Raw genomic sequence first — 13,812 nt, 5'->3', positions numbered from 1 at the left:
TTCATATTTTTTTCTTCTTTCAAATCACTTTCCTGAATCTTCAGAGACGCAATAATAATCAAAACAAGCTCAGTTAAGTTTATCCATTAGTGCCAAACTATAACATTCTACACGTCAATGTTGATCAAATTCACTGAAATTCATATTTTCAAACGTCAAAACGTTTCTCCTACTATTCAGATTTTTTCACTGTATGAAACTTGACACACGTGAGCCTGTTTGTGTTGTTTTGTAGTAAATGTTTTGGTTAAGTTGGTTGCAGAGAAGACAGTGAATCTTGATAGTTCTCTGATGGACTTCAAGCTTTCTCCAGCATTAAATATACTGAGTCTGGGGTGGGGGGCTGCAGGGGGGAAAAAAGTGTTAATTTATATATAAAGTAAATCTAGATGGATGGACGGACGGACATATATAAATAGACAGACAGATAGATTCATTTTGTCATACTGCTCTTGCTCCACATAGGAAGAAGCTAAATGTGGATAATAACACTTACTGGAGAGACCAGAATCACAGCATGTCGTGGTCGTTGACCCTCCTGGAAAGAAAACAAAAAAGTTTGTGTACGGTGTATAATAACATTGATGATACAATTTTCTAATAGAAATAAAAAACTGTCTGCAGAAAGTTTGACAACAAACATGTAATTTCCTGCTTGAAACGGAAGAATGTGCAATAGCATGTCCTCACTTTATTTTTGTACACTGCGTCTATTTTAAGCCTCATCAACAAAATGTGAGAAATTATTTTAAAATAGAACTTGACCTTAGTCTATAACTCTATAACGTGACCACGCATTTGTATTTTGAAAATGTATTTAAAATCACAAAATACCAATAGCACAAAAACACTTGTGATAAATAAACTTTCTAAATGTAATCAAATCCATAACAGAGAATTTAAACACTTACCTTTTAACCTTCCCTGCAACAGGTCTGAGTGGTATGTCTGTAAAAAAAAAATCATATGCAGAAAGATATTATAACCCTTTCCAACTCATACAGCACTCCAGAGATGACGGGCGCATTCACACTCGGACCAGTGTCCCCGTTCCGTGCCTAAGCTCGATCGTCCCCACTTTTTCAAAATATTGGTTGGTTGAATGCTTAATTTATTGTCCGGTAAATAGTTTTGATGTCGAAAGTTTTAAATCAAATTGGGACGAGGAAGTGAAAACCTCCTTCGATCAGAAGATACTTACCGGATCCATCTGAGGTTTTGCTGTTGAGAGATGGAGTCGACCCTGAAGAAGAAAATAAAATGAAGGTAAATGACACGGTTAGAAGTTACATTTCATTAGGCAGGACTGAATATTTTACATTTTTATAGATCATTTTGGGGAGTTTTTTTATGCTTTATTGGCTGAAGAGACAATCATTTCTGATTCGGTGCATCAATCTATTCAGGACAAATTCTAACCCGGGTCTAATGGGAAGAAGACTGCGCCTCTATGGGCTTTACAAGGAGCCCCCCCTCCACCCCTCTTTTTTGTTACATTTGAACACATCAAATATATTAATGAGCCGACCTGAACACATCACATTTAACTGTTTGCAACTTTTTTTTAAATCAATATATGACATCAAAGTTGGGTGTCTCAATAAGAATAAAAATCTGATTTAAAATAAATATTAATAATGTTCTCTCTATAAAAATCCAGATATAAAGTATTTAATTTTGTTTCTATAATGTTCATAAATATTGTGATTTATTTTTTACTGTCTAGTCCGTAGTGATGGTGTGATGAACCCCCGTGAATGTGTCGAATCTTTCTGGCCAAATGCTTCACCAAAAAGCCTGATCAACAAAGCCCCATTTAACAGCTCATTTAGGAAATACTGACACCTGCTGGTATGTTACGGTAGTGGCTGTCTTATTTCACCTAGCGAGCATAGACAGCATATAAAGTGAGGCAGTCGCATGATTTCAGAAAACGGGGGCTTCGTTTTGTCCATAGTCACGTGGTACTGTGACAAACGATACAGGCCTCGGGACAGGCTTCATCTGGACACGCCCCCTTTCCGTGTCGGACGTAGCATCACTACTAGTCCGTTTGACAGGACTGTGTGGGCGTGGCCATATCCATCAGTCTCTATGGCAAAATTGTTGTTATTGTTTTTCAAGTTAGTGCTCCACAAACCATTAACTTCATAACTTTGAGGAGAAATAATGTAGTTACCTATCCTGGATCTACCCCTGGATCCAACGCTGCCACCTGAAAATAAAGACAATATTAACGTTAATCAATATTATGTTATTAAAGTAACATAGACTTTTTGGCTTAAATTTACCTTGAAATACTGAATTCACAGTTCTTTTTGCGAACTTTCAGATGGATGGAATCCTGGCTATTGAATTACAGGATTGCTGTTTGATGTGACCTCTGAACGCTTCATAAAGACCGTCATAAAGTAATAAAATAATAACGGACATTTGCACCTGATAACAACAATGATTTCACACAGACACAACACATCTTTCTGCCTTATGGCTGAAAAGACCAGAACATTAAAGTATTTTGTAATTGGTGTCATTTTTAGTTTTTAAGTCTAAAACTTGCAAAACAGTATATTCCACTCCACTGGTATCCTGTTGGACAATGGCTATATATTGCACTTACCAAGTTTTATCAAGTCCAGTTGAATAATCAGACTGAATGAGATCAGCACAAAGGCAAGAAGCAACGTAACAAGATCAGAAGCACGATTTGGGTCGACATGAGGAGTGAGTCCATGATCTAAAACAAAGGACATTTTCACGTTACTTTTATGTTCAGTTCACTTTCCAAATCCTTCACTATGGTGTTGATATATGGTGTGAAAATGTAGAAGTTGAGGGATATCAATGCTGCAATTACATGACATTTAAATAACACAAATCTAGTTATTTGTTGCCTGAAAAACTGACCTTAAAGAGGACATATTATGCTAAAGCTGGGGGTTGAATGTGTATTTCTGAGATCTACTCATGGTTTATTGTTCAGAAACCCATTAGTTTTCTACCATTGCCCATTTATTCAACACCTTTTCCAGGGAAATATTTTTTTCTAAAAATCCCTAATTTTTTCATAAAATGTTTATTCCATCACTTTTGCTGATTTTAAGTTTTGACATGGTATCGTTGTAGTATCAGTATTAGATATTTTATTACTTAAAAAAAAATGCTTCTACAATTAGTCCTTTTTTCGTAGTAGCAGTATCGAAAATGGTATTGGTATACATCAATTGTACTTACCAATTATGCTCCTGTTGTACAGGACAAGCAGAGCAACACCCAGAAGGGTGCAGATCATGAAGATCACCCAGGAACCAACCACCGCAGCAGTGTGTCCTTCACAATTTGGGTCAACAAAGAAAGTTGCTTTATGAACTCAAACTTTTTCAATCCAAATTCAAGACATATTTCAAATCAAAGGGAGTGCAGTGAGCCTGAGGTGACACAATGTTAACAGTGGTCTTTATTAATGGAAATTTGCCCAAAACTTGCAAAATAATATATTCCACTCCACTGGTATCTTGTTGGACAATGGTTATATTACACTTACCAATTATGCGCTTTTTATGCAGGAAAGACAGCACCATTGCAACGGCAAGGGCTAAGATCCCCACCACCACAGCACTCACCGCAGCAATACGAACAATATTTGTATCATCTAAAACACAGAAAATATTCACGTTACTTTTATGTTCAGTTCACTTTCCATATCCTTCACTATGGTGCTGATGCTGTGTAAATGTAGAAGTTGAATGATTTCAATGCTATAATTACATGACATTTAAATAACACAAATCTAGTTATTTGTTGCTTGAAAAACTTAAAACTGACCTTTAAAATAGCAAAGAACTGCTGTGATTGGTTCAAAATACTGATTGTGTAATAAGAACCTGAGCATCTCAAACGAATGTATGTAAAGTTGATCAAACTTAAATGACAATATCTTTCATTTGGATTGATAAATATGCCTAACTCTTTTCAGATGCTTTACTATCATGCAACTAACTCCACACATTACATAGATAGATAGCAGTAGCAGTATCGAAAACGGTATTGGTATACATCAATTGTACTTACCAATGATGCTCATGTCGTACAGGACAAACACAGCAACCGGAAGGGCGCAGATCACGAAGATCACCGAGTCAAAAACCACCGCAGCAGTGTGTCCTTCACAATTTGGGTCAACAAAGAAAGTTGCTTTATGAACTCAAACTTTTTCAATCCAAATTCAAGACATATTTCAAATCAAAGGGAGTGCAGTGAGCATGAGGTGACTCAATGTTAACAGTGGTCTTTATTAATGTAAATTTGCCCAAAACTTGCAAAATAATATATTCCACTCCACTGGTATCTTGTTGGAAGATGGCTATATATTTCACTTACCAATTATGAGCTTTTTATGCAGGAAAAACAGCACCAGTACAACGGCAAGGGCTAAGATCCCCAGGGCACCAACCACCAAACCAATGTTCACGCCACCATTTGGGTCGACATGAGCAGGGAGTTTATGATCTAAAACACAGAAGATATTCACGTTACTTTTATGTTCAGTTCACTTTCCACATTCTTTATAGTGTTGATATATGCGGTGAAAATGTAGAAGTTGAGGGATATCAATGCTGCAATTACATGACATTTAAATAACACAAATCTAGTTATTTGTTGCTTGAAAAACTGACCTTAAAAATGGCAAAGAACTGCTGTGATTGGTTCAAAATACTGATTGTGTAATAAGAACCTGAGCATCTCAAACGAATGTATGTAAAGTTGATCAAACTTAAATGACAATATCTTTCATTTGGATTGATAAATATGCCTAACTCTTTTCAGATGCTTTACTATCATGCAACTAACTCCACAGATTAAATAGATAGATAGTAGTAGCAGTATCGAAAACGGTATTGGTATACATCAATTGTACTTACCAATGATGCTCCTGTTGTACAGGACAAGCACAGCACCCGGAAGGGCGCAGATCACGAAGATCACCGATTCAAAAACCACCGCAGCAGTGTGTCCTTCACAATTTGGGTCAACAAAGAAAGTTGCTTTATGAACTCAAACTTTTTCAATCCAAATTCAAGACATATTTCAAATCAAAGGGAGTGCAGTGAGCCTGAGGTGACACAATGTTAACAGTGGTCTTTATTAATGGAAATTTGCCCAAAACTTGCAAAACAATATATTCCACTCCACTGGTATCTTGTTGGACAATGGTTATATATTGCACTTACCAATTATGCGCTTTTTATGCAGGAAAGACAGCACCAGTGCAACGGCAAGGGCTAAGATCCCCACCACCACAACACTCTCCGCAGCAATACGAACAATATTTGTATTATCTAAAACACAGAAAATATTCACGTTACTTTTATGTTCAGTTCACTTTCCATATCCTTCACTATGGTGCTGATGCTGTGTAAATGTAGAAGTTGAATGATTTCAATGCTATAATTACATGACATTTAAAGAACACAAATCTAGTTATATGTTGCTTGAAGAGCTGACCTTAAAAATGGCAAAGAACTGCTGTGATTGGTTCAAAATACTGATTGTGTAATAAGAACCTGAGCATCTCAAACGAATGTATGTAAAGTTGATCAAACTTAAATGACAATATCTTTCATTTGGATTGATAAATATGCCTAACTCTTTTCAGATGCTTTACTATCATGCAACTAACTCCACAGATTAAATAGATAGATAGTAGTAGCAGTATCGAAAACGGTATTGGTATACATAAATTGTACTTACCAATGATGCTCCTGTCGTACCGGACAAGCACAGCAACCGGAAGGGCGCAGATCACCAAGATCACCAAGTCAAAAACCACCTCAGCAGTGCGTCTTCCTTCACAATTTGGGTCAACAAAGAAAGTTGCTTTATGAACTCAAACTTTTTCAATCCAAATTCAAGACATATTTCAAATCAAAGGGAGTGCAGTGAGCCTGAGGTGACACAATGTTAACAGTGGTCTTTATTAATGGAAATTTGCCCAAAACTTGCAAAACAGTATATTCCACTCCACTGGTATCTTGTTGGACAATGGTTATATATTGCACTTACCAATTATGCACTTTTTATGCAGGAAATACAGCACCAGTGCAACCGCAGTGTATAAGATCCCCGCCACCACAGCACTCACCGCAGCAAACAAAGCAATATTTTTATCATCTAAAACACAGAAAATATTCACGTTACTTTTATGTTCAGTTCACTTTCCATATCCTTCACTATGGTGCTGATGCTGTGTAAATGTAGAAGTTGAATGATTTCAATGCTATAATTACATGACATTTAAATAACACAAATCTAGTTATTTGTTGCTTGAAAAACTTAAAACTGACCTTAAAAATAGCAAAGAACTGCTGGGATTGGTTCAAAATACTGATTGTGTAATAAGAACCTGAGCATCTCAAACGAATGTATGTAAAGTTGATCAAACTTAAATGACAATATCTTTCATTTGGATTGATAAATATGCCTAACTCTTTTCAGATGCTTTACTATCATGCAACTAACTCCACACATTACATAGATAGATAGTAGTAGCAGTATCGAAAACGGTATTGGTATACATCAATTGTACTTACCAATGATGCTCATGTCGTACAGGACAAGCACAGCAACCGGAAGGGCGCAGATCACGAAGATCACCGAGTCAAAAACCACCTTAGCAGTTTGTCCTCCTTCACAATTTGGGTCAACAAAGAAAGTTGCTTTATGAACTCAAACTTTTTCAATCCAAATTCAAGACATATTTCAAATCAAAGGGAGTGCAGTGAGCCTGAGGTGACACAATGTTAACAGTGGTCTTTATTAATGGAAATTTGCCCAAAACTTGCAAAACAATATATTCCACTCCACTGGTATCTTGTTGGACAATGGTTATATATTGCACTTACCAATTATGCACTTTTTATGCAGGAAAGACAGCACCAGTGCAACGGCAAGGATTAAGATCATCACCACCACCACAACACTCTCCGCAGCAATACGAACAATATTTGTATTATCTAAAACACAGAAAATATTCACGTTACTTTTATGTTCAGTTCACTTTCCATATCCTTCACTATGGTGTTGATGCTGTGTAAATGTAGAAGTTGAATGATATCAATGCTATAATTACATGACATTTAAATAACACAAATCTAGTTATTTGTTGCTTGAAGAACTGACCTTAAAAATGGCAAAGAACTGCTGTGATTGGTTCAAAATACTGATTGTGTATTGAAAACCTGAGCATCTCAAACAAATGTATGTAAAGTTGATCAAACTTAAATGACAATATCTTTCATTTGGATTGATAAATATGCCTAACTCTTTTCAGATGCTTTACTATCATACAACTAACTCCACAGATTAAATAGTTAGATAGATAGATAGATAGATAGATAGATAGATAGATAGATAGATAGATGCTTTACTATCATGAAACTAACTCCCCACATGACATAGTTAGAATGATTTGGTGGATTTGGATTTACAAGAAGAAGAAACTTCATTGTTGAGCTAATTTCTGTCACATTGAAATCGTGAAATTGTGTTCTGCAGTGATAATTAAAGTAGATAATAAGTACTGTGGTAGCAGATTTTGTATATGATATATCTCTGCACATCAAATGTTGGAATACTTAATAATGCAATAGTAAACATTTGCTATTATCTTGTATAGACTTATAAGTGTAATTGGATACATTGCATGTTGTTTGTGACTGAAACTAAGATTGAATGTAGATTGCCCAACGACCACTCGGACAGCCACGCCTATGTTTAACTTATGCACAATTACTCCTATTGTCCTACATTAGAACTGTCTGCCTCTCTACCTGTCTCCCCTTCGAACCATTGTTAGACGCCTCCCCCCCTGGGGGGCAGATGTTCCTTAAATACATGACGTTTTAAGGAAGAATTTGTCACTCTTGCACATACAATCTCTGTGTCTGTATTAGTGACCTCTCCGCGGAGATCCTTGCTGTATGATTGAATAAAACCTAATGCTACTATTAACGTATCACTGTTTGCTTCTTAAGTAAAATCAACCCCTTACATACTGGTACTTTTAGGAGGAGACGGCAGTGATACGACTATTAACGTATCACTGTTTGCTTAATTTTCCTATTACAGTTGGCGAGCTAGTTGGACGGAGAGACGACCGGAGCAACACGGGGCCGACAACAGTTTTTTTTGGTTGATCACCTGATTCTTTGAACTCATCTCGCACAAAAAACTTCCCTTTTAAAATTCGGGAAAGAGAGGAATTCTGTTGCTCGTCCCGTGAAAACTCTGCCGTCTCCTCCTAAAAGTACCAGTATGTAAGGGGTTGATTTTACTTAAGAAGCAAACAGTGATACGTTAATAGTAGCATTAGGTTTTATTCAATCATACAGCAAGGATCTCCGCGGAGAGGTCACTAATACAGACACAGAGATTGTATGTGCAAGAGTGACAAATTCTTCCTTAAAACGTCATGTATTTAAGGAACATCTGCCCCCCAGGGGGGGAGGCGTCTAACAATGGTTCGAAGGGGAGACAGGTAGAGAGGCAGACAGTTCTAATGTAGGACAATAGGAGTAATTGTGCATAAGTTAAACATAGGCGTGGCTGTCCGAGTGGTCGTTGGGCAATCTACATTCAATCTTAGTTTCAAACAACATGCAATGTATCCAATTACACTTATAAGTCTATACAAGATAATAGCAAATGTTTACTATTGCATTATTAAGTATTCCAACATTTGATGTGCAGAGATATATCATATACAAAATCTGCTACCACAGTACTGTAAGTAAAGTAATCATTTTCATGGGGTAGAGAGGGAAATGACATGCAGAGAACAACCCAGGCTGGATTCTAACCCGGGTCTGCTGCGACGAGGACTGAGCCTCTAGGGGAGGGGGGGGGGGGGGGCTCTAACCATTACACCACGAGTGCCCCCCTTCAAGTAATAATATTAGAAGGTAATTGAGAAATTTCAACAAAAAAACTTTCTTACCCCAAACCTTCAGAACAGAGACATTGGATGCTTTGTGATTGACTTCACAGGTGTACTGAGCGTCTTCATCTCTGACTATCTCCACCTCGTCTCTTCTCTGGTACGTTCCATCGTTTCCATTTGGTCGCACGCCGGAGGAGATCACTCCATCGCTCCTGTCCAACAGACGGCCGTAATTTCTGATCTTCAGTGTGATGTCTTTAGGGTAGAAACCCGTGGCCAGGCAAACCAACACCGCGTTTGCACTCACCTTGGTGGTCTTTGCAAACACAAACACTTCTGGAGGAGCTGGAGAGAGAGACCGTAAAGCAAGTTCACATTTGACCAATGTCGACACATATGTATGCAGGGTTTAACCTAAACATTTTTCTAACTGCATATAATTTCACTGGCCCAGGGGCCATGGGTTATGTCGAACCCTGATATGATAGACACAGATAGACAAGACATTTTAGTTCTAACACCAGTATGAAAAACACTTATTAACTTATTAAGAAATACTTTCCCTCGCAACATCTAAAACAATTATTAATACTGAATATTGTGAGGGTTGGGTTCCCAAATCTGGTTCTACGCTGGCAAATAACATTAATTAGGCTGCAACTAAAACTGTAGTGTTTTTACCGTCTCGAGCCCAAACAAGACCGTTTTTCAACTTTACCAACAATTGTTAACAGTTTAACGTCAGTCGAATTGATGAAATACTCTTGATGGTATCCCCTGACAAACAATATAATTTAAAGAAATGGTTACAGGCTAAACATGGCAAGAAATTTATATTTTATCAACCTGCATACTAGTCCTCTTACTACTCCTACTGCCTTACTAAAGCTTCTTCTATCATCTCCAGTAAGAATGAATACTCAAAATAAAGAAATGGTCTTTAGTCATACATACGTGCAGATTTAAGCTGTTTTTCAGCATAGGTGATGAACTTGCTCAGCCGTTCTATGCACCTGTCCTGCTGGCCTTGGTAGTATTCTTTTAGTAACAGGCCCTCCCGCTCTTTCGCAGCTTCTGTTTGGTCGACCCAAAGTCCTTTAATGTAGTCGTACAGGAAGTTGTCTCCATCGTAGTTGTACATGTCCCAGCCCTGTTTGAACTGCAGCGTGCCATCAGGCAGCATGTCGCCCTCACAGCCGAGCTGCCACTGGAGAATATGGGTTTCTGAAAGCAGAGTTAGGACAGTTGTAGATTACAAGCAACAAGGAAACTGGTAACATGGAACGTAAAACAAATTAAAACTAGGGATGCAAACAATATGTCAACTGGACTCCTGTGCAAGTCGTGTCTAAAAATATAAATTGGAAAATATGTTCACATCTGGTTGTGAGGGCGCTGCAGGAGTTTCACTTCCACAGTGAGTGCATGCAAATGCAGATTCACATAACAGTCCGGTGTGGGGAATGTTTTCAAACTAGATGAAGAACAGTGCAGTGTATATTAGCATAACGTTACAACACACTTGACTATGAATGTGATGTTAAATCACCAGCTCCAGTAGGGGACCCCAGACATCTCTTTCCTGAGCCACATTGACCAGCTTTGACTCCCGAGGCGTTTCCAGGTTAATAATGGATTGGATTTAGCGCTCTTCAAGGCACTCAAAGCGCTTTACAGGGTTCCAGGTTCCATTCATTCACACACAGTCATACCGGTGGTGGTACACTACGATAGTAGCCACAGCTGCCCTGGGGCAGACTGACGGAAGCGTGGCTGCCATTCAGCACCTACGGCCCCTCAGACCACCACCTCAAACATACAGCAGTCAGACACTTCACACCAGGCAAGGTGCGTGAAGTGTCTTGCCCAAGGACACAACAACCATGACACAGGTGGCAGAGCGGGGATCGAACCGCCAAGCCTTGGATCATTGGCCGACCCGCTCTACCACCTGAGCCACGGTCGCCTCTAGAAACTTTTTAATAACCATTCATGTATTATCGCATCACATTCTTTTCTATAATAATAGTAATTTTCAACATCCTTAAGGTAAATGTTAAAATGCTGATTGCCCTTGAGTTTATGACTCACATCGCGTTTCCTTGCTTAAAGCTGGGGTATATAATTGGTCAAAGTTAACATGAGCTGCAGACTCTGACCAATCAGAGCGAGGCTCCGATTCTCTGTTCTTATTGGCTGTTGGGACTGTCCATTCACTTTGGCACGACTTTGTTGGTGTAGAGCGTGTCAGGGAGGGACCATAGGGGAGGGACCAAAGAGAACAAGTGGAGCAGTTGAGGTATTTGAATTTGAATCTCTATCCCAACTGCCATTTTCTCCCCAAATCCTCCACCCCAGCTTTAAATCAAAAGAGTCAAAGCAACAATTAAAACAATTAAGGGCATACTTTGTGTCTTAATACATGATTGCTGCTCTGTGGGTTTTAGAGGCCTCAGTATCTTACCAGCGTCATTCTGTCCCATTCTTTTCATCAGGATGTCGATGTTGACTTTGAACCACTGTTGCTTGTATTGACGGTACTGTGTTCCTTCCACCCAGTACTCAGGAGGCAGTCTCTCTTCCATCCATGGTTGCTTGGGGACCAACTTCTGGTAATCACTGTCGTAGTATTCGATCGTCCGCCCGTCTAGCTGGCGCATAGCCGTGAACTCATGGATTCCTGGGAGTTCCAAAGGCTTCGAGAAGGCCATGTAGATGTAAATCAGGGAGTGAACCTCTGATAGAAGAGAAGACAGAGTTATTATAAATGAGCACCAATAGATTTGATTCACAGCATGAGGGGAAATACCAACAATGAAATTTACACATTAGTGTCTGTTGTCTCTCTGTCTCGGCCATTGACGTACTGTATTATAAGAAAGACGCCGAATTGAAAAATGTCATCAAATCATATTCTGTTCAATGGAAAGTTGCTCAGTGGCACATGATGCAATTTGAAGTGGATGCTTCCTGGTTATAGGACCCATAGAGCATGCTCAGTGTAGGGCTGGGCAGTAAGACGGTATCATACCGTCGACGGTAGAAATGTGTCTACCGGGAGAGATTTGGCCTTACCGTTTATACAGCAGAGAAAAGAAAGGTTCCACCGAGTCCCTATAGGCTTATTAAGCACTAACTAAGCAGTTATTCACAGTTAGTTAATGCTTTGTTAATGTTTGTTATGCATTGCCCAAACATTAACTACCTGTTCATTACTGTACCCTTATTGTACATTGTTACCGAAATTCTTCAGTCCGAGTCTCCTCTCAACAATGTAATATAGAAGGAGAAAAACACAAGTGAAGAGAGCAACAGCTGAGACACAAACACAAATAAACACCAAACTGCTGACGGCCCAATTCAGCTGATCTCACCCTCAAAATCGTATATCTTGGTCTGATTAGAATGTTGTTACTTAGCTGAAAGCCACCAGTCTTTAATCGTTTGTTTATAATAACGTTAGCTGCTAATGGCCGTAAAATGAAGAACAGAGTTTTTCTTTTTTTTTACTTTCGTTTTCAAATCGACGAGGTAGATTATGAACTTACCGCATTGAGTTTGTTTTACATTCAGCCACAGGAGCGGAACCAACAAGAATATCCAGGTTTTAAAGTGATACATCGTTTACAAAACAAGAAAAACTCCAAAAACTTCCAATAACTTCATTTCGACAGGAGTGCGGGCATTGTCTGTCGTCTCAGTGCGTAGTCAGTGTTGTTATCAGGTGCAAGTGTCAGTTAATATTTGATGAAGGACTATATGAGATGTTCAGAGGTCACATAGCATTCCTGTAAATCATTAGCCAGGTTTCTAGGGGATTAATTTACTGTCATAATTCAAACCTTAAAAAAAAAGTTTCAAAGGCCTGTAAGTCTTTGTTTGAAAACTCGACACCTTGTAAAAAAAGTTTTAGTAACATTGAAAGAAGAGATTATATTCTGAAAAAAAATCCAATCATTTGCAAACATGATTTTGTGTTCTATTTGATCTTCTTCATAGTTTTCACCAACACATTTTCAAAGTTTACCATTTTTCACAAACACATTTGCAGAGTTTCAAATCTGACACAGCTCTTCTCACAGTGAATCATTTTGTTTCTCGGGTTTGGAAACCTTGTAAATAGTGTTCTGCAAACAGGTGTTAATATATCGAGAAAAAAGTTTTAAAAGGATGAAGACAAAAAAAATTGCTTAAGCGATATTTAGGCTATTGTGTTTTTTATTTTTTTAGATTTTGTCTTGACAACAAAAAAATTTGAGAATCGCTGACTCCACCATTATCTCAAGTTGTGACTTTTATCTTCGTATTGGTTAAAGTTGACAAAAAAGTTGATTCATTTTGCTTGTTGGGAATGTTACCACGCCCAAAGTAATGTTTTCCAACAGTTTACAACACTTCACTTGAGCACAACAATATAAGATAGAAAGAATGACAATGCTGCCACCTGTCTTTGCACTGAGGTAAACTATACTCAAAGGCCTATTCTGATATCATATGATAGTTTTTTTTTTGTTATTTTAGCTCAAATACAGCACCCCAATTTTGAGATGTTTTCCCTATTTACAAACCTCCTAAACAATTATAAACTTTAACTCTATTATGGAAAATAACCGAGGTAAACTATACTCAAAGGCCTATTCTGATATCATATGAAACTGTTTTTTTTTTAACTAAAATAAATCACACAAATGTTGAGATTTTTCCCCTCTTTACAAACCTCATAAACAATTATAAACTTTAACTGAAAATAACTAGGAACATTTACAAAAGTACAAGTGGGAGATACTTGCTTGGAGATCATTCTATTTCTGTTCTTACTAAGCAGCCTACGCTCTCATCACACAGGCATTCTTCACAGGGATAAAGGTTTAATA

General features: G+C 38.1%; 1 protein-coding gene across 1 annotated transcript; it reads right to left on the bottom strand.

Moving 5' to 3' along the window:
- Window positions 1-4,057: 4,057 nt before the first annotated feature.
- Window positions 4,058-12,581, bottom strand: LOC307264018 (patr class I histocompatibility antigen, alpha chain G-like; the record flags this gene model as incomplete). Its single annotated transcript, XM_080045343.1, has 6 exons — window positions 12,487-12,581; window positions 11,403-11,675; window positions 9,893-10,162; window positions 8,996-9,283; window positions 4,381-4,509; window positions 4,058-4,164 (listed from the first exon to the last, which is right to left on the bottom strand). The coding sequence occupies exons 1-6, from the start codon at window positions 12,557-12,559 to the stop codon at window positions 4,058-4,060; spliced, it is 1,140 nt and encodes a 379-aa protein (XP_079901469.1). The 5' UTR covers window positions 12,560-12,581.
- Between the last annotated feature and the right edge of the window lie 1,231 nt (window positions 12,582-13,812).

The sequence above is a fragment of the Ammodytes marinus genome (assembly GCF_949987685.1).
Source record: "Ammodytes marinus genome assembly, chromosome: 17".
In the NCBI taxonomy this organism is placed as follows: Eukaryota; Metazoa; Chordata; class Actinopteri; order Uranoscopiformes; family Ammodytidae; genus Ammodytes; species Ammodytes marinus.
Note: the sequence above shows the minus strand (reverse complement) of the source record. Positions and strands in the feature narration are given on the sequence as shown.